Consider the following 21,529-nt stretch of genomic DNA (forward strand, 5'->3'; position numbering starts at 1 on the left):
TAAAAAAATTAAAACAAAGAAAAATAGTTATTTTAGTCTTCATTTCCATCAAGTTACTTACTTCTGCCTGTGGTAACAGTCTGTACGCAGTTCTGTTCTTTTCCTTAAACGTTTCATTTTCTATTTCAGTCTCTTTGGAATTTTTTGTTGATCTCACCATATAAACTCAGAACTCCTTAGCAAGATCTGCTGATAACTAGTTCATGTTTCAAGCACTTTTTCTGTCACAGTGTTTAGAATAAGAAACCACTTACAGCATAAGATAGACTTTCAGTAAGTGATACCAGTGCCTCATTCAGCCAAATATTTTATCTCTAACAGTGGCACAAAAGGGTGTGTGGGGGAAAATGTTATTAAAGGAAGAATTTATCCTAAAGAAGATTCTTTTTCCTGACCAGCCAATCATATATATCGATGCGTTTTCTAGACCCCGATTGTTCCAACTCATAGTTCTTTTCTGCTTTGGGGAGGGCGGAGACTTAAGGGAACAACATGTGACACTGTGGGCTGTGTCCTTCTAGAAGCCTTAATAGGAAGCCCACTTGTCCTTCCATATGAACCACGCTTTCGATATCAGATTTATCATTCATAAAAGCATATTTGGGGCTCCAATTTGCTTTGTCCTATTTTATTTGTATTTGTTTTTAATGTCTCCGTTGGCTTGGAGCTTGAAGAGTAAGGTGGTATATTATTTACCGACTCCTTGAATGCCGTTGATAAAAAAACTTGTGATCGTGATTCCTTTTCTTTCACAAAATACCTATCTGACTTTATACAAGCTACTTAAATACTAAGGCTTGGTTTTTCTCATCTATAAAATGGGATTACTGGCAGGTATTTGCTCTGGAAGGCTGTAACAAGGATAAATAATGAGAAAAAAATGTAATGTGTGCCCAGAGCAGATCATGGAATGTAAAAGACACTCAATAAGTGGTCATCTCTTTCTGTCCTTTGCATCAGAAGCTGAATCATGCATATAATACAGTCAATAAATGCGGGGGTGGGGATTCATTATTTCAGGATAATCAGAACCCAGAAAATGTATTTTCAGATAGGGGGTCAACGTTTCATTATAAATGGGGATTTTTTTATGTTGAAGAATAGAATGAAACTATTTATATTACTGAACAAATTTAGATTGTAAGTATTAACCCAATGAATAAGTCAAACGTACATTTTGTTTCGGTTTTTCTAAAAAATTGTATGGCAATATGTCTTCTTTCAGATTTTAAATCCGAAGCATGATTATATTTACAAGGTAATATGTAAAGCTCTCATCAGTTCTCCAAGATTCCCTCTGATTCTTTGCTTTTCAGTTATTCTCATTGCCACAAAAAACGCTGTCATTGTTCTCTGTCTTTTAAAAGGTGATTTATCTCTATAATTTATTTTCTCATAGTATGTTGTATTGTAAGCTATTAGAGTATTCAAAAAATCTGTGAGAGACTGCCCAATAAGATCTCGGTTGAACAGTTGAGGATAGATGCTAGCATCTAGAATGCAAGACTCTTTAATTAGAGACTAATTTTGCTAATGGTGTGTCCAAAACCTAATGATTCGACACCACCGCAACTTTTGATCTACCAGACATTTGCAACCATCGAAACCTGAAAAATGAAGACTTGAGTAACTAGGATATTACTGGTCAACTACCTGAAGTTAATTGTAAACTTGGTAAAAATACGTCATAGCTTTTTTTAAACCTCAGAGATCTGTATTAAGACCCTACAATATGGAATAACTTTCAGCACCTTATCTAACCTCAAATTTTGTGATTCCTTGACCCCATAGCTAGAGGCTTATCAGACTGGCAAACCTCATACCTGGGATTTGGAAACTCACAAATGATTGGTGTGCCCCATCTTCCCCAAGAACCTAACGTATGTCTTCATTAGGAGCCGAAAACTCCTCCAAGCCATTGAGTGAGTGGGTTTTTTTTTTTTTATAACCAAAGAAGAGAGGAAGGTAGGAAGGGAGAGAGAGAGAGAGAGAGAGGAGTGAGGGGGAAGGAAGGAAGGAAGGAAGGAAGGAAGGAAGGAAGGAAGGAAAGAAGGAAGGAAGAAAAAAGGAAGGAAGGAAAGAAGGAAGGAAAGGAAGAAAGAAAGAAGGAAGGAAAAGGAAGGAAGGAAGGAGGGAAGGAAGGAAGGAAGAAGGAAGGGAAGGAAGGAAAAAGGAACGGAAGGAAAGAAAGGAAGGATAGGAACGGAAGGAAGGAAGGAAGGAAGGAAGGAAAGAAAGAAGAAAAAAGGAAGGAAGGAAGGAAGGAAGAAGGAAGGAAGGAATAAAAAAAGGAAGGAAGGAAGGAAAGAAAGAAGAAAAAAGGAAGGAAGGAAGGAAGGAAGGAAGAATGGGAGGGAGGAAGGAAGGAAGGAAGGAAAGAAAGAAGGAAGGAAGAAAAAAGGAAGGAAGGAAAGAAGGAAGGAAAGGAAGAAAGAAGGAAGAAAAAAGGAGGGAAGGAAGGAAGGAAGGTAAGAAGGAAGAAAAAAGGAAGGAAGGAAGAAAGGAAGGAAGGAAGGAAAGAAAGAAGAAAAAAGGAAGGAAGGAAGGAAGGAAGGAAAGGAAGAAAGAAAGAAAGAAGGAATAAAAGAAGGAAGGAAGGAAAGAAAGAAGAAAAAAGGAAGGAAGGAAGGAAGGAAGAAGGAAGGAAGGAAGGAAGGAAGGAAGGAAGGAAGAATGGGAGGGAGGAAGGAAGGAAGGGAGGAGGAAAGGAAGAAAAAAAAAGAAAGTAAACAAATGAATTCAAGTTCCCTGAAAGCATGGGACTGCAGCTCCTTAAATGTTCAGCAAGACTTAAAGCAGATTTCTCAAATCAGTGGTCACTGATAGAGACCTGGACGCTATTTTCAAATTGATAAGTTTCTCATTCCTTCACCTCACCTTTCCTCTCAAAGACCTAATTATCAGCATATACTATGTTCTCTGATATGGATATAGCCATGGATCTCACAGCTTTAGATCAACATTAGAAAAATTACAATAAAGCAAACAAATTAATTCACATTAATTTAGCATTGACTATGTTCCGGTCAGTGGTCCGTGTCCCTGAGAGTGTTGGAAACCACTGGAGTCAACAAAATACAGATACTGGGAGAATCACGAGGCTTGAATTCTATTCCTAGCTTCCCTTTCGTGGACTCCAATATATTTTTTTTGAATTTTCAAAGTAGAGATTTTGAAAATACAAGTAGATACTTTGGGAGAGCTCTCCAACTCCATGTTTCTGATTCTATAGCGTTGTATGGACCGCTTCAATGCACAAATTCAGTTACTGGTTGGACTAAAAAAAAAAAAAATCACGTAACTGTCCCCTCTCCCGGCTTCACTAACAGAAGGGAATGGACCACAAATGGCCAAGCCAATCCAGCTATGTCTTTTCAGATACTGAGATGCTGATTCACTTATCCATTGATTTCTTACAAACCACCCAAAACTTAGTGGCTTTAAAAATAAGCCATCATTAACTTGCTCGTGTTTCTGCAGCTTGGACTGGACTTGTCAGGGCAGCTCTACTCTGCCCCACACACTGGGACTAGAACATCCTAGATACCCTCTTCCATCACACGTTGGATGGGTACCTGCATGGGGGTGGCTGAAACAGATAGGGGCTGGCTCGACAGCTTTCGCTCTCTGCATGCCTCCCCGTGTGGCTAACTTGGGATTTGTCACAACGGTGGGACCAGCCCCAGTGTGCAAGTGCCCGTCAAACCGCCACTGGCTTTACACCAGCGAAAAGGGACACTAGCAAAAGGGACAAACGCAAAGTCAGTGTGGAAGCGGACTATACCGGACGTTGACCTCAGGAGGCAGGGTTCATTGGAGTCACAAAATAACAATCGACCAGACATACCAGTATGGGATCTCTGGTTTAATCTATCCTCGTGAGGACACTAGAAAAGCTGATCCAGGCACCCACAGCCTACGTTTTGTTCCTTGAAAATAAAAATGACAACAGAACCAAGAAATTTCTGAAAGATCCAGTTTTCTTGAGTGGAGCTATTCAGCCAAATGACTAGCACATTATTCCAGCACAAACCCCATGCACGATGTTTGGTATCTGTTGCTCATCCAACCTTTACTCCCTACTTCTTTTCAGACAAGATAAAGAGAATGAAAAATATGAGTTGGGTTTGGGTTAGAGCAAGAAAATTCCATTCCATCGGTATCGCCCTTCTCTTGACAACCTCAATGGCCATTTCACATTTGGTAATTAAGCCTGTGCTTTTCACCAGAGGCTACTGCTAACGGAGTTGAGGATGTCACTCCTGATGGCCTCTGGCAGAGGAACGAGGGTGTCGTTGGCAGGCAGACCAGCTGTCATCTCTTCCTGCAAAGAGCCAGCCGCTCACTGAGCCAGTGAAAACTGCGGCCATTGATTTTTCTATACAGATGATTAAAAACAGCTTGGATGCCTGTATTTCATACCCACCATCAGTGACAATGAAAGGCCCTAATTCATGGGACTATATCATGGTCTTCAGGGCAAACCGTAGGTTTGGGCTGAAGACGCATTTTCCTTTCTGTACAGTACAAAACAAAAACAAAACCAAAAACAAATCCCCAGAACCCTGAATTCAGAGGAGCCAGACCCAATGTAATCCTAAAGCTGAGAGTAAAAGTTACGGATAGAGGACGTTTAAAGAGAGGCTTCAGGCAGTGGGAGACACAGAAACCACAACTGAACGGTGCGGATCATCGGGAGAACGTACAGAATATCCCTACAGCTTATACATTGACAGAGGTTTTCACGTTATGAAAGAATCTTCACAAGTTTGGCCCTATGCCATCTGAGTTTGGAAATGTGGTGATTTTCAGAAGAACGAAGACAGTTTAAAAACAGGCAAATTAAAACAAGAAAACTATCCCTGGACTTAAATAAACTGATAATGCGGGTTATGTGCGCAGGCCCCATGCTAGAAGAGACAGCCCAGCGGTGCCTTCTTAAACCGGCAACGCCCCCAGACTGGCATCATGTGAAGCTAGACTTCGGACAAGCTGACGGATTTTTTTTTTCCATTCTCAGTTCAAGCTTTTGGGTCTATTTACTTCATATATTCTCTCCATTCAAGTTTTCACAAATGGGCCCTATTTAACACTGTCAAAGCGTGTTTTTAAAGGCATTTTTACAAGCCAGAGGGAGAAAAAGGATTGAGGCAGACTCTAGGTCGGGAACTTTAATGTCACTGCAAAGACAGTTAAGTAAACTAAATCATCTGAGGTGAGGACGTACAGGCCCCTTTCTCTCTGCCTGCCCCCTACCCCACAGTGCAGGGAACGTGTGGGAAATGGGATGAGCATGCCGTCAGTGAAATCCTCCCCAGCACGGTTTCATAGATACAACTTTTTGAGCACCGACTACGTGCTAGGCGTTGTTCTAAGTGTTTTTCCAGCCAATCTCTCGTTTCCTGTCCACAAAAACTCCATTTGGTTGGTGGTATCGTTTTCTCCATTTCTGATGAGGACGCTGAGGCTGAGAGTGTTCCGCGACCAAGTTCACCCCGCCTGTAATTAGCAACATAGGTGCCAAACCCTGGGCGGTCCACACGGAGTCAGACAATGCCAAGCAGAAAAAGAAACCCCATGACCTAACGAGATTGGTCCGTAAAAGACAAACATCCTTCCTCGTTATCATTACCATAGCTGCCGTGTAGTTGTAATAATACCTGAGAGTTATTAAGCATCCGTGCTCCATGTAAGTTCTGGTCCTTTCCATCTGTGTCAAACTGAGCTAATTATCTTTACACCTCTGAAGGGAGAGCCTGTAGAGTCGGGCAGCTAGCAACCTGTGACTCACTGTACCGATTTCTGAAAATAAGCACACACACAAATTCTCAAGGGCTGGAGCCATAGACATCTTATTACAAAAGGCATTTGTTTTAGATTTTAAAAATGCCAACCAATCATGAATGCTATGGCAAATAGAGTTCAAACAGTATGTTTTGGGGGTAGCTTTAATGAAGTTTTCCAAAGGGAGGACCTTGAACAGAGATCATTTTGAAGCTTTTAAATCTTTACAATGACCTGCTATTAAAAGAACCCTTCAGGGACACCTGGATGGCTCAGTTGGTTAAGCGTCTGACTCTCGGTTTTGGTTCAGGTCATGATCTCATGGTCATGAGATCGAGCCCCACATCAGGCTCTGCACGGACGACACGGAGCCTGCTTTCAGATTCTCTCTCACTCCTTCTCCCTCTGACTCTCTTCTTCTCATGCTCTCTTTCAAAATAAATAGATTTTAAAAATTAAAAAAATTTAAAAAAAAAAAAAAATATATATATATATATATATATATATATATATAAATATATCCCCTTCAGAGAATCCTACCATTTGAGAGAAGAAAGGGGCCCTCCAGAGACCATCAGCTGTACAGTCTTGTTTTGCAGATGAGGAAAGCTGGGCCTAAGGACAGTAAGAAGCATAGCTTTTCAGGAGCAGATCTGGGGCTGGACTCCAGTGTGTTCTCTCCCGCTACAAACATCTCTTTTTTTCACCCCAGTAGCTCCTTCACGTGGCATCTACAGCATTTGAACATGTTACTGCGATAAAAGTTGCACAAAAGGAGCACCAGAGCTTTGGTGAGGTCTCCCCGTCCCAGTAAGCTGTGTGATCCTCAGGAATATTTTCAATCTCTTTGACACTTGGCTTTCTTCTGTGCAAAATAAAGTTATTCGACATGGTTTCTAGTGTCATTTTGCTCCCATAACATGTGACTCGATGATTTTAATGTATTGGCGATTCGTTTCTACTTCTCACAAAGCACATGGGCCTTCTTTTTCCTCAGATTCTCCAGATTTCTAATGACAAATGATGTTGGAATCAGAATCCCAAAGACAAACTCTAAGTAAAGGACAAAACAGCCATTTTCAGACACACAAGAATTCCAAGAATTTATTTCCCTAGTGCTTAGTTTTCAGAAGTAATTTGTGACCATGCTCCAGAAAATCCAGAAACTAAGAAATACGTGAGTCAAAAGTGATAAGACAAATGCAGCCGTCCAAAGAAGAAAAGCCTAAGGTGATAATGGTACAGACTGACTGGGAAAAATATTCATCAAAATTAGAACAGGAAGCCAGTGGACTCTGAGAATGCCTTTAGGAGGAAGAATGAAATGGATTCCAGAATGACAAGGGAGCTCGATGATACTAGAGACATACTGAAAAAAATGTGTGTTGTATCTTTCAACAAAAAACAAAGATGACCAACACCAAGAGAAAGAAAAACAGCATGAAAAGGTCCAAATACGAAACAGACCAATCTAAAAAAAAAAAAAATGGTAAGAAAAGTATTTTGATCTGAATAATAGAAACATTGTCTTTCATTGCCATTGGAGTCCTTGCCTTGAAAACTTTCAGAAGAAACTTGTAATTGCAGCTTACTATTTGCCTCTGAGGTATGCATTAACATGCCATGCTAATGCATCTCCATGTGCTTAACTTTCAAATCTTAGAATTAAAAAATCAGCAACACAAAGAACTTGTAACATTGGTACAAAAAAGAATGTAAAATGTACATCCGTATACTACTACATCGAAATAAGAACTCTGGCACAGTGAAGGAAACAATCAATGAAAGTAAAAGACAACCTACTGAACGGTACAAGACACTTGCAAGTAAGATATCCAATTAAGGGTTAGTATCCAAAATATATACTAATACAACTCAACACTCAAGAAACCAAATAACCCAATTAAAAATGGGCAGAAGGTCTGTGCTGACAGCTCAGAGCCTGGAGCCTGCTTCAGATTCTGTGTCTCCTTCTCTCTCTGCCCCTCCCCTGCTTTCTCTCTCTCTCAAAAATAAACATTAAAAAAAATGGGCAGAAGACATGAACAGGCATTTCTCCAAAAGAAGATGTATTGATGACCGACAGATACATGAAAAGATTTCAGTATCACTCACCATCAGGAAATGCAAATCAAAACTACAATGAGATATGATCACACACCTGTCAGAACGGCTAAAATCAAAAACACAACAAGCCAACAAGTGTTGGTGAGAATGTGGAGAAAAAGGAACCTTCATACACTGTTGGTGGGAATGCAAAGTGGTGCAGCCACTGTGGAAAACAGTATGGAGGTCCTCAAAAAATTAAAAAACAGAACTACCCTATAATCAGTAATTGCACTTCTGGATATTTATCCAAAGAATACAAAAACACTAATTTGAAAGCATATGTGCACCCCTATGTTATTGCAGCATTATTACAATAGACAAGTTACGGAAGCAACCCAAGCGTCCATCAATAGATGAATGGATAAAGAAGAGATGGTGTGTGTGTGTATGTGTGTGTGTGTATTACTCAGCCATAATAAAATGAATGAAATCTTGCCATTTGCAATAAGACGGAATGACCTAGAGAGTACAACGCTAAGTGAAATAAGTCAAAGACAACTACCATATGATTGCACTTATATGTGGAATTTAAGAAACAAAACAAAGGACAAAAAGAGAGAGGTAAAACAAGAAACAGACTCTTAAGTATAGAGAACAAACTGGTGGTTACCAGAGGGGAGGGGGGACGGAATGAATGACACAGGGCATGGGGATTACGAGTACACTTACCATGATGAGCACCAAGTAATGTGCAGAAGTGTTGAATCACTAATTGTATACCTGAAACTAATATAACACTGTATGTTAACTCGACTGGCATTAAAATGCAAAACTTAAAAATCAAATAAAATGTACATCTGTGACATGGGATATAGTTAACAGAAGTTGAGAAAGTGGAAGAGGGGAGAAGGGATGGGGACGTGTTAAGATTCACACAAAACCATCACGGTGATTGCCACTGTGGCCGGAGCGGGGGAGGAAAGGGACCAGCGTGGGAAAACAGATCTGTGATGTTTTGTTAAGAAACAACAGCTGGTGCAGAGTAGACGGTAAGGGCGCGGCGCGGCCAGTGGCAAAGGACGTTATTCCCAGCCGCATGCGAGCGCGGGTCGTTGTTCCTTCTAAGCACTTTGGACGGCTCTCCCAGTCTGCGTAGCTTCCTCAAGTGGATCCACTGGCAAGTGTTTTACTGAATACCGAGGTACAGGTCTCTGCAGATCTGTGGGGTTCTCTCTCTGTGCAGTTTCCCGACACTCTTCTCTGTAAGTTCTAGTTGCCTTGGTCTGCCCAAGTCAGGAAATCTGCCAGGCTCTGCCTGAATTACCCTTCCTGAGCCACGGCCTGGAAACTCCGAAGGCCGTAAACTGGCGTAATCATGCAGCTAACTTCCGTCTCTTAGGGATCACGGTCTTTTTTGCCTGACACCTGGTGTGTTAACAATCACTGTTTTTTATAGGGATGTTCTTTATTCAGGTGGGAGGGTAAATCTGGCCTCTATTAGTCTATCTTGAAAGCAGAAATTTTTTTTTTTAATTTCTGCCTTATCAGGGATCCCTTTTAGTTCCCGCCTAATAGCCAATCTTTGCTTACCTCCTGATATCAAAAAGTTAACTTAACCACCATGAAGGACAGTACTCACACCAATTACATCCAACAGCCAGTAACAGAAGAAAAGAAACGAGTTATGTTTCTTAATTTTTATTCTGTACATTTCCACACAATTCACAATACAGAAAAAGTGTCCAAAAAGTAACTGTAACTAGTCAATTTCTTTTTCAGAGATTAGTTCAGTCTCCCAAATTAATTCCGTTGAAAATCTCTGTAGAGCAACACAGTGATCAAGATACTTTATATAAATAGGAAATGCAAGAAAATTAGGGAAAAATACTTTATGACTTTGTTACAAAAAACTCCACTCTTCCCTTCCCCAGCCCACCCTTCCCACCCTCCCTCCCTCCCTCCATTTCATATGATCTGGATCCCACTTCACCTGGAAATAAAACCTCATCAACCTACTGCCACAGCCGCTGCTTTTTTGGGGGGGATTCCACCTGCCAGCTGGCAGCTTTGCAAAAGCATGGCTCTGGGATGCGATAGGGCAGAATCAGAAGTCACGAAAGAGCCCTTTATAATGTGACTGCAACTCTTCATACAGATGTAGCCTTTGAGAGTGAACTACCCACAGCCAAGGGTACTCTGGATGCCCAAGAATCTTTTCCCACTCAGAAATCAGATGAAATGAACTATATTCATTCTTAGGGAATGGACATTGTCCTCTATTCCTGAACTCTCTACAGGAATGGTTTTCCCCACTTTCAATCAGCTACGATCCATATAATATTCAGAATCGCGGCTGCCACTTAACCATTTGTAATAAATAAATAAATAAGAACCCAGCCTAGCTAACCTTTACTGAAACTAACTGGACTATAAATTTCAAAGATGTGCTTTGCAAAATATCTATTGTGGCTAGAATATTTTGTCTGTCAAAGTGCTGAAACTCATTTCCCAGGATGGCAAGAAACCCACACTTCCCAGCCCACAATCAGAATGTGAGCAAACATCGATCTGAATTCTAATGTGATGAAAATTATGCATGTGGTCAGAACCTCAGTCCCAACCAAGAAGGGATGGAGGTCAGCGAATGAAAAATTTTAGTGCTAATAAGACCCGAAAGGTTAGGAACCATTTGGTTTCATTATACAAGGTACAGTAAATATCAAAGCCAGATAGTATCTTAAAAATGACCAATCTCACCAACATATCTCGGAGTTACCCCTAAATTTAAAACAAAATATAGAGTAAACCAATTTACAGCTGTCATTGGTTTACTTTTATAAGTAAAGACAATTTGTAAACATCTCCTATCTCTATAATTTTAAGGTTACATGTAAACCCCAAGATAAAAAAAAAGTTTGTCTTTAAATTTTTAAGGGTTGAATATATTTAGATTTATGAAAAAACCCTAAATTGTCCTTATTTCTCACAAATTTTACCATAGACAATCACAAACCTATGGACAGGTCTAACCTCCTATGAGCACTTAGAGAAAGTCCTTCCAAAAACAACCTAATCCTTAGGAAAGCTCTATTAGAAAGCTCTTTCTAGAACTGTCTCTTCCCCTAAATTCCACACATAATTCTTCTAAGCTGCATAGATTGAAAATTCATGATATTCCTCGAAGCCACTTTGAACAAGTTCAATTTTTTCCTACATCTTCTGGATTTGCTTTTCATGAGGATCAAAGTTTACTGAGAGTATATATTATTTATTTGTGGGTTGCCATGGCAATTTGTGTGAAGACTAGAGCCTTATTATTGTACTGCTCTTGAGAATCTTTTTCCTTTCCCATTAACTCTCTGCTCTTCCTTTCCCTTCCCAAGCCAGGAGCAAAGACAAGGTGGGGAAGAAGGGAAGCCGGGGCGGGGGGGTGGGGGGAATTTTCTCAGCAAAACTCCAGTAATGGTCTATTTTTAAAGATTATCTCAAGAGTGACTCCCATCCAAGCCAACCTGAAATCCAAGATTCAGGTCTTCTTATTATGGAAGGGGGGATGGGCTATTAAACCTATAGTCCACAAACATTGTAGCAACATTAGTCTAGCAATACAAGGTTAAGTCCTACTTAATGACAATAAGTCATTTAAAAAATGCCTCTATGGCTCTTCACCAGAAAACAGAGATCTGTCATTTGTCCAGGCCCCAGCCACAGCCATACACCCCAAATGACAAATGGGTAGAAAGAAAATGAACACTAGATCCTTTTTTCCTCTTTAATTCCTGAACCTGAGCCTGCTCTGCCTTAGTAGAAACACCTACTCTACTTGGGAGATTTGGGAATTGGCTAGCAATGGACAGTGTGTGTGTGTGTGTGTGTGTGTGTGTGTGTGTGCGCGTGCATGTGTGTACATAAGCAAAGCAAATTGTTTTAGGGTCATGAAATACCTGCTTCTCAATGACCTGGGACATATTTGCAATGACTGACACTGTTAAAAAAAAAAGCTGTAACTGCCATCTACATGGCAGGAACCGAGAGGCGGTGGGGACTCTAACAGTGCTGCTTGAGTCCAAAATCAAAGAAATCTAAAACTAGAAAATATCACACAAGTCTTTTAGTCTAAGCTCCCTCACAATAAAGGAATTGCTTTTTCATGATCACTGATTTGGCTGTTCAATTTTTGCTTAAATAGTGGAAGAAACCCTAGCTGCAGTAAAGTCGCTTTGTTTTTTTAGAAAGCCCAGTCCATTTTTCTGGATAGATGTGTAGGAAAAAAGAAATCCTATAAACACTAAAGCTACCTCCTTTTCATGTCTGTTCTGAACTCTTCTGTCCTTGCTTTAATTCACAAATTATTTGCCCTACAGAACTTGAATTACATAGTCCTTCTTCACCTGTCTCCTCCAAACATTCCTGTTCCTAATCTTAGTTTGTTCTCTTTCCAGATCAAATAGCCGCCTTCTACGTATACACAGATCTGCCTGTAGAGGTGCTCTGTAAAAGAAGAGATCCAGAATTGGAGAATCTCTCAGGCCTGCTTATTCATTCTGCTTCAAGTGCAGAACTTCCCACAGGTGTATCAGACCTCTGTGCATGTGACTGTGTGGCAGATATGGCTTCCATACCCATGAGAGCAACGGAGTCTTGAATGGCAAGCCCACTTTCAACACTTTTTGGTACAGCATTCTAAAATATCATCCCAATAGCGACTTCCAAGGAGAGAAAACAGTACTAACATTTTTTAAATGTTGAGAATCACAGACAAGCCAGAAGTCACCCTCAGTATTAGTTTTTTTCATGAAGTCCACCATGGCACCAAACATTTGACCCTTTTTTTCCCTTGGACATTTACCCAACCTGAAAAACCTCTGAGAGCAAAAACTCTGACTTTTTAGCTTCCTATTTCTCAGTTCTACCCAACTCTTGCTGTGGGATGCTAAGTCAATATCTTTTCAAGGAGGCACCTTCTAAATTGTGGAAATCGGAACGACGTAAAGCAGCACTGGAGGCAATGGCGGGACACTGTTTACTTAGCGAACACTACCGTGAGGGTGTTAGTCTGTCATGTCTAGAGATCTTTGTTTAAAAATACTGAAATTATAATAAACGGTATAACTGACAGTAAATGGTATAGATTTGAGTTGTATAAACTATTTTCTATTGAAAAGACCCATGTGTTCACCAAAGGACTGAGAAACGAGGACAGTTTCAGTTGTTCCCACCATTAAGGGACTCCTTTCAGATGCCATTTGGCTCTAAACAGTAAACCTTGGGAAAACATTCAGAATCATCACTTGTTTCCATGGGTGGACCCTCCCTTGCAGCTCTCACGCCTGCAGCGAAAACAAGTGGGAGTTTCCATGATTGCCTTGTGTGGATCCCCAATATCTTTTAGGCAAAATTTTCTTTCGCGGTTATAGTAGATTACGTTTAACTGTAAGAATACCAAATCGCGCCACTTTTTGTTTTTTTTTTTGTTTTTTACAACTGGACAGACAGTAAAAACAGATTTCTAAGATGACTTAAGGATGCCTAAGAACATGTATCAAAATCCATGACGCTTCCAGAAGTATTCTGGAGTTAGACGTCGTAATATGTTTTCTTTTCACTAGCTCTTAAATTCATGCTTAGTTGGTTTAAAATTTTTTAATGATAACTGAAAGTCATTCTCTCCAAGATTTTTCCCTCTCAAATGGTGTTTTAAAGATTAAATCAAGACTTTCATAAATTTTAAGACTGAAATCCTGCCATCCACATTAAAAATAAAACTTTAAAAACTCACAGAATCTGATTCCAGCCCCTTCGATAAACGTTCCTAATCACAGCATCATCCCTCCAGGTGGTCAAGTAGTGTTCAAACAGTCCCAGGGTCCAGAAGTGTGTAATTCCACCAGGGTGTCCACTCCACTGTTTGACGGTTTTTACTTCATTTTTGTATTTAGGCCGAAACCCACTGCCAATTTTGCCTATTGCTTCTAGTTTCATTCTTGAGAAATAGCATGAGTTTTAGCTGTCATTTCGGTAGTGTTTCTGTCTCATCTGAAAGTCTTGGTCGCAAATACATTTTTAAGAACACTACCAAGACTCGAAGGAAAAGGAAATGCAAAATATCATCCCCTTCATATTCTCATTTCGTATTTCATAAAACTAAAATCTTGCGGGCTGAAGAGTGACAGGCACAATAAAGGCCTGATGGACACCCCGTTGCGTGCTTTCCTGGCACCCTGTGCTTCTCCCATGCCCAACTGATCACATGGGAATCCGTCTTTTCTCCTAGGCCGCCAGCTCCATGGACTCAAGGGGTTGGGCTCTCTCATTGATTCTTAGATCCTTAGCAAGCTGCTTGCATCAGAGTAAGGGATAAATATATTTTTGAAATAAATGACTAAATACCCAAAGGTATGACTGGCTCATGAACTTATGGTTGCCCGCAGGATGCCTGAAGACATATAAAGACTCTGGAATCTGTCTACCATGAGGATATTATTCAATATTCAAATCTCTGCTTTAAAAGACAATGCCTCAACAGCCTAAGAATCATTTTTTTCTGCTTTCTTTTTGAGACCAGGTCACTGCTATGTGTCCTGGGAGAGTGGGTTGTCCAAGGGCACTACTCCTTGCTTAGTTCCTGTATTTAGGTTTCTCACTAAACTGTGGGGAGACGGCCTAAAAATCCACAGGTGGCCAGTAGGGGTTAACACGTATATAATCCAGTCATCTAGGTAACTTCGGGGAGCACATGGTTTACATCACCAGATGTGGAAGAAGCTGCCATGACTGAGGACGCCAAGACAGACGTGTGCTAAACCTCTGTGGCAGATGACTTTTCAGAATAAGGCTTGTTGTAACTCTATAAGATAATCAAGGTCAGTGGACGTCTATTTGTCCTTCAGGCAAAATGGATACTTGTCCCAGAGGGTCATTTCATTTTGATCCATTTTGAGATAATGCCTGGGGAAAATCTGGGCAGCTGTATGACAAAATTACGAAGGTAGTGGCGGAAAGTCCAGGAGGACTATTGCCATGGTCAGAAAAATTGGAGGGACCAGAGATGGATGATGACCTGGTCGCAGAAAGGGTTGGGGCCAAAGTCAATCTGAGAGGCTCGGCAGAGAAAAAACTACACCAGTCAGCTGAATATGGAATTCAGAGAATGAGAACGTAGAGAGATTAAGAGAAGGTTCTAAGGAGACCTGGACAAAGACTATTTTACACAATAAGTGCTAAAGGTTAGTTAGAAAAGTCTTCTCATTTAATACATGTTCTACTTTTTTCTTACCTAAATGAAGATAATCCATTTAAGTAGAGCAGTTAGTTTTAATTTGATGGCTATGAGGATCATTTCAACAATGATCTATTTTATTTTTAAACAGCATAATTGAGTAAAAGATCACACTGTTTTCAGTGATTTCATTAGCTACTCCTACTGGAAGGAAGCCAAGCTCTTCAGACCCCAGCCCATATCCAAGTTACTACACCTTCCTGTCAGTAGCTGGCCCTAATTAAATATCATCAGGCAGTGTATGGAGTGTTATTAGCCCTGCAAACTCAGCCTTGGTAAGGGGAGTGAGCAGGACAGAGAAAGAAACTCTCCATGTGAGATCCAAAAATAGCGCAGACAAGGCTCTGGGCTCACGTAGGTTTCATGCTTCACATAAGGTAACATAAACCATTATAAGACCTCTTGGTCATGGATTTTATGACACACAGCAAATGCCATGTGTAGCTGGAGTGCTGCAGTAAAAGAACTAAGCTTAGCAACGGTAAAAACAACAAAGAATAAATGAGAACTTTCTGTTAGCCTGTCTTTGCCTGTTGGTGTTAACTATACACAGAGATGATTAACATGCTTCTAAAATGTTCTATCATAAGCCTATGCGATAGCGTGTGTATAGTACAGATATACACACACGTATACAAATAAATATATTTCTATACGTGGGTGGGGGGGCTTGCGTACACAGTATTTCTGACAACATACAAGCGACAATGTTTATTGGTGTTAACGCCGCTTATCTCTGGGGAGGGGGCTGAGGACACTACACCAGCACAGACGAACACCTTGACCTTGCCTGTGATTCTCATCTGTGCTATTCGAACTTCTGATAAAAAGCATGTTTGACTTCTACAAATTAAGCGATCTAAATAAAATTAAACAATTTAAATAAAAGAGACCGATAAACACATAAAACTGCTGCCCCACATATTGTAAAACATGGACGTTATGAGAAGGCTGGTAAATACATTTCAGAAACACTTTAGGGCAAAGAAATGGTTATGAGGTCCAAACAAAAGCTACCTGCTGAGATCTCTCAATGCAAAAGATCTGCCTAAGCGCTAGGGCCAGCTCCTGTGATGGCCTAGGGAGCCACGGGTGGGCGAGGTTTCCCATCAGCTGTCGCTAACTTCATGGCTGTGCACTTGCCAGCTAAGATCTCTTTTTCAGAAACATGCATTGGTTTAAGTTAAAGCCTCCACAAGAGGTAACCAGAACCCTCCAAGTGAAATTCGCAGCCATGGTGTTTATTTCCTTCTTGGCTTCTGTTTTTTATCAAGTCCTTGAATGTGACAAAGCACAGCTTAGCTGGGTTCTATTTCATTAAATGTGTACGACTGGAATCTACGGCCTCAAAAATGACTACCTTCAGGGTTCTGTGATGTTGTCTTGTAATAACTCGCCATTTCTCATACCCCTCCCTGTCAGCCTAACCTAAAAATGGAATCCCAGAGCAGAAAGCACCACCTACGTGAGGGGCTCTCTGAGCCAAACACAGAGGAATGAATGCCAGCTAAGGCAGCCTCTCTCCAGTACTGTCTCAGGAGGTTTTGTAGAAATTGCTATTTCTATAAGTATATAGTTTATGTATTTAAATTAAATGCATGTGGGTTTAAAGACCAGGGCCAGACCGTTTGCTTCTATACTTTCTGATGGCCCATTAAAGGTGAGAAGATATACTTAGGCTGAGCTGGAACTGCTGGAACATATGGCCTTTCTAAAGCCCAGACTGTCACACGCAGAGATCAATTTTTAAAAATGCTACAGGAGGTAGGTTGAATATCGAATCCATTGAATATATAACTGTTCTGCTCATTTTGATGTTCTTTTCTTGGAAAACCCAAGTCCTGAGGGCATTTGCTTTTTCAAAGAGTTATTTGCCTTGGTTGTATGCTTCCCATCAACAACATAGAGCTTTTTTTTTTTTTTTTGGCTTGGGATTATTTTCAAATGTACCAGAACTCCTACAGTAATCATTAGCTAATCTACTTTCATACCAGGAATTTACTTGTGACTTCAGTTGGACCTATTTGAATTGGCCCATAGCCATCTATACCCTCAATTTTCTCTGGGCTGCTTTGAAGCATCACAAAGAAATGTGAGATGGTAGTTGGTGAAAATAGTCCTTCATCCCAGAAATGGCAGCTGGGTAACCGATGGTGTGGTCGACTGTTTGGCTAAATCTAGGGAATGGAAGGCACCATTCAAGGCCAGACTCCAGTCGGTTTAGAGATTATATTTCTGTCATCACAACATCTCTTTGATGGTGCCACCAACTGAAAAACTCCCAGATGAAGCCCAGTGATGAAAATCTCCTGGAGCATATTTTTCCAGCTTCTGGAAACACCTACTGCAGTCCACCTTCCCTTCACCATAAAACCCAACAGATAATTCCATTACTAAGACTGTTAGATGACAACAGATTACTCATGACCAACCTCTTCTCCCACAGCTGGAAACAACACCAACGATTTGACTTTGGAATGACGTTCCCATCCACTGAGAAGCTACTCCTACTTAATCCAGTATTCATAGCTGTCCTTTCAAAATGTTATGTGACCAGACGAAATTCAGATAAGCAATGCGTCACCACTGGACCTTTTCAGTAAATGTAGAAAAACCATCATTTATACGTTCACATGCAGAAACACCGGAGAAGCACTTTGCTTGTGTCTAAGAGCAAAATGGAAGAAAAGCTCAGAGACATCGGTTTTAGTCTGAAACAACCCTTAATCACCCGCTTTCATTTCTCACTTACACCCAAGTCGAATAGATATCTTCACTGAAAGTTAGACTTTTTCTCTTGCTATCGTAGTTATCACAGAATCCCCAGTAGAGGGACCTGTGTGGACCAACGGATCTGTGGCAGGATTAGAAGTTGCAATTCCAATTTTAGAGACACATTTCTGGCTAGGCTCCCACAGCGGTTTGTACTAAGAATTTTCCAGCAGAGGAAAACAGAGAAGAGAATATATTAGACTACCCCGTACAGGAGAAATGGGGCTGTAATGCTATCAAGCATAACCTGGGACTGGACAAGTAAAGGTGAGGCATCCATCAGAAAGATCCAGCCATCCTGGAAATCTGGCAGTGGAAACTCATAAAACAAGGCTTTATCCTTGGGACAAGGCTTACTTGGGGGTAATGAAAACCAAAACCTTAGAAGGAAAAGCTAAAATGGCCCCCCCTTCCACCACTGCACCTAAGAGTCTATACTTATTAGCCTCTGTGCAATATTCCAGTGACCGTTTTCTTGCTTAAGTGAGTTATTTTGACTCAATATGTTGCTACTTTTGCATTGGCTGTTTCATTTCAAGTCAATTAGCCTGCTTTCTCTTATCACTCAAGAAAGTCTACACGTAAACGCTGTCACAGTGCTCCGTTTCCTGTTATCGCAGCTCTTGCACATGGTTTTCTGCTCGGGCAACTTCAACTGCACTTAAAAATCCAGTGGTTCTGCAAACCAGCCATGGGCCTTCGTTTAATCCTTCGCTCGTCTCTATTGCGGCAAAAGGCAAAGATGGCTACACGTAGGCAGTACGGAGCTGTGCAAACAGCCCAAGCTGAACCAGTCCTCGGGGCTATCAGCAACAGCCCCACAACCCCGGGCCGGCCCCTGGGTTCCCTCCCATGCCACCTCACCATACCTCAGAGATAAGAGCACACAAGTTGACATTATCCATGTGGCACGTCCCAGCTCCTAGCTAATGATAAGGGGTTGGGTGGGTGGTTGGGTGGGAGGGAGGGAACATGCAAAAAGTCACTAATAGTCTTGGTATATTTCATCTGGGAAATGGAAGCAGCTTTACAGTTGTGTTTCTGCAGGACATCCAGAGGGTTTTCAAAGACCTTCAGATGGTCTTGTGGTTTTCAAAGACTGAATGTAAAGAGAAGAGATCATATTTTTCGAACGGTGAGTAGTTACAGTAGAATTGTGTGGTACAGGGGAGTCATGAATGCACAGGGGGAGGCGGGAGCAGTGCCATGTATAGGAACATCCTTTGAACCTTGAAAATAAATTATACAGGTGAACACAGAAGTTCATGCTACTTGCTGGAAGCAATAAGGATCAAATTTCGTGGAACTTGTATTCCACAAATCTCCAGGTATCCTGCCTCTTCCTCGGTGGGCTATCATGTTCTGTTGGACGTCTTGGTAGCCCTTAACAACTGGTGACATGGTATCAGATTGATTCTTGCAGGAGAGAGACAGATTTATGGATTCCATCAGCTTCTTCCAGGGGAGCTGCCCGATCGCCGGGAGGGCATAGGTGATATGCTCGCTCAAGTTCTCTTGTGATCTACCAGGGTCAAACAGCAGTTTCCAGGTCCTCGTGGCCAATGATCTTATAGTTCTGGCGGCTTTCTAGGTAAGCAGCCAAATCTGGGTCTCCAGCTTGCTGTGCTCTCTCTTGAGGTGTCTTACCCTACAGGTAACAGTGGGAAGGAAGGAGACACAAATACTTGGGATGAGATTTTTTTTTAAATGCAGAAACAGAGGTATTCAAAGATAACTCACTAAAGGATTTTTCCATGCTTATGGTTTTAGAGTTCACAAGACACTTTCAAATCTATTATCACATTAAACATGTGAGATAGGTAAGTTTAAGAGAAAGAGACTATCACTCAACAGCTGGGGCTTACATCTGAGGAAACAGAGGTTCAGGGTAACTGGGTCCACAGCAGGAAACAGTGTGGCACAGTGAGCTTTGGAACCCAGATGCTTCAGCAATAGAAATCACTGAACAGAAAAACAGGAGAGCAGGCATTCAGATTTCTGATTTGGGATTCTTTCTATTATACTAAACTCTGGGAAGCAGCAAGTAGAAAATGATAGCATGGGATGGGCATAAATGATCTAGGGATGCTTCTTTGCTGGTTTTAAAGCCTTCAGTTAAGTTCCCCCTAATTCAAAACTATCTCATCTCTCCAAAAAGTGAGTTAATTTCTGACTATAAAAGTGACGGGTGTGGATTAAAAATAAACTTGGAAAAAAAAGTACAAAAGCAGAAGAAGAAAATAAAACTCACCAATAATTTCTATACTACACTAAGATAACCACTGTTAACCTTCTGCAGAGTGACTGTTGTGTCTTTTCCTGGAGCTCCACACATAATTATTTGTATAAAAAGAAAACCACACTCTGTTTATATATCATTCTATCACATGCTTTTTCCCCTAATATATCAAATCTTTTCCATCATTCAGTGATCTTCTACACCATCTTAACGACTGTATCATTTCTTGCAGCCTACTATAATGCTGTGTGTATATTTATACACACACATGATATTTTGGGGATCAGGTCGATGAATAGAATTCAGCAGAAGGCAGGAAGGTCTCCATTCTTTTGAATGTTTATAGATATTACTTAACACTCTTTGAAACTTCTAATTTTTGTTCAATGATGTGGTTTTATCTATTTAAAAAGTGATACTAAGTTCTAGGGAAAAGACAGAGGCATGATCATTGTACTAAAGAAACAGCCCCACATGTATAAATGCACACGAGTATTACAAAAATTATTGAAGGCTTCTCAGCCTCCATCTGAATCACTGCAATGGAGAGTGTCAAATTTAATTAAACCTGCTTCCGGCAGCCTACAAGGGTATGTGGGCAGAGGATAAAAGGAAAGTAGCAGTGGCTCTGGATTCTTTCTAAAATTTCACTTATTTAGCTGGGATTTAATATTTAACCACCAGCTTGAAGTTCCTGTAATAATTTTTCCCAACTTGCTTACAGTATTAGTAGACTATCTGGTCTTTACCTCAATATTAATGAGGTATATAGAATTACTAGTTTCTAAATATTCAGAGAGGAGGACTGGGGTGACCCTTGAGTTGATTTTAAAGGAAATGTCCTGTATCAAGAGAAATTCTCAAGATATGCTTCTCTCCAAATTAAAAAAAAAAAAATTCTAGAATATACAGTCGTAATTATCACGCTCTGCTTTCACTTAGCATAAAATTACAAAATGGAAAAATGAACAGATCCCCAAAAGGATGACTCAGACTCATACTGCTTCATATGGTAAGGCCTCTAGAACATAATGGTGGGTGAAAATTTGCATTCTACAATAACATGAATAGTATGACTTCACCTACTTAAACAAACGAGAGGGGAAAACAGGCATACCTGCATGTGAAGTGGGATCATTAAAATTTTAATAGTATATAGGTCTACAGTGTGGGATTTCTAGTGATTTTTATCTTTTTATATATTTTTCGCATTGCTAGAGTTTTCCATATAACAACGTACTCTACTCATCACCATAAAAATAATGAAGCTGTGTTTTGAAAAAAAGGGGCCAGGTCTCCTGCCCAGTCTTTTGTCTACTTCATGTTGTCCTCCCTTTCTTTTTCTATTCGGAGTTGAGTGTAAGCCAGTCTGTTGTGTGGAAAACAGGCAATTTCCATGCTGTAGA

At 40.6% G+C, this 21,529-nt stretch overlaps 1 protein-coding gene across 1 annotated transcript in view; it reads right to left on the minus strand.

Annotated features, from left to right (window-relative positions):
• Positions 1-11,225: 11,225 nt before the first annotated feature.
• The window catches only part of DGKI (diacylglycerol kinase iota), a 444,732-nt gene continuing 434,428 nt past the window's right edge, over positions 11,226-21,529 (minus strand). Inside the window, exon 33 of the mRNA XM_030308513.1 lies at positions 11,226-19,532. Within this exon, the coding sequence (XP_030164373.1) occupies positions 19,416-19,532 (117 nt within the window). The 3' untranslated portion in view covers positions 11,226-19,415. The remainder of the gene's footprint in view (positions 19,533-21,529) is intronic.

This window comes from Lynx canadensis, chromosome A2 (assembly GCF_007474595.2).
Source record: "Lynx canadensis isolate LIC74 chromosome A2, mLynCan4.pri.v2, whole genome shotgun sequence".
Classification (NCBI taxonomy): domain Eukaryota; kingdom Metazoa; phylum Chordata; class Mammalia; order Carnivora; family Felidae; genus Lynx; species Lynx canadensis.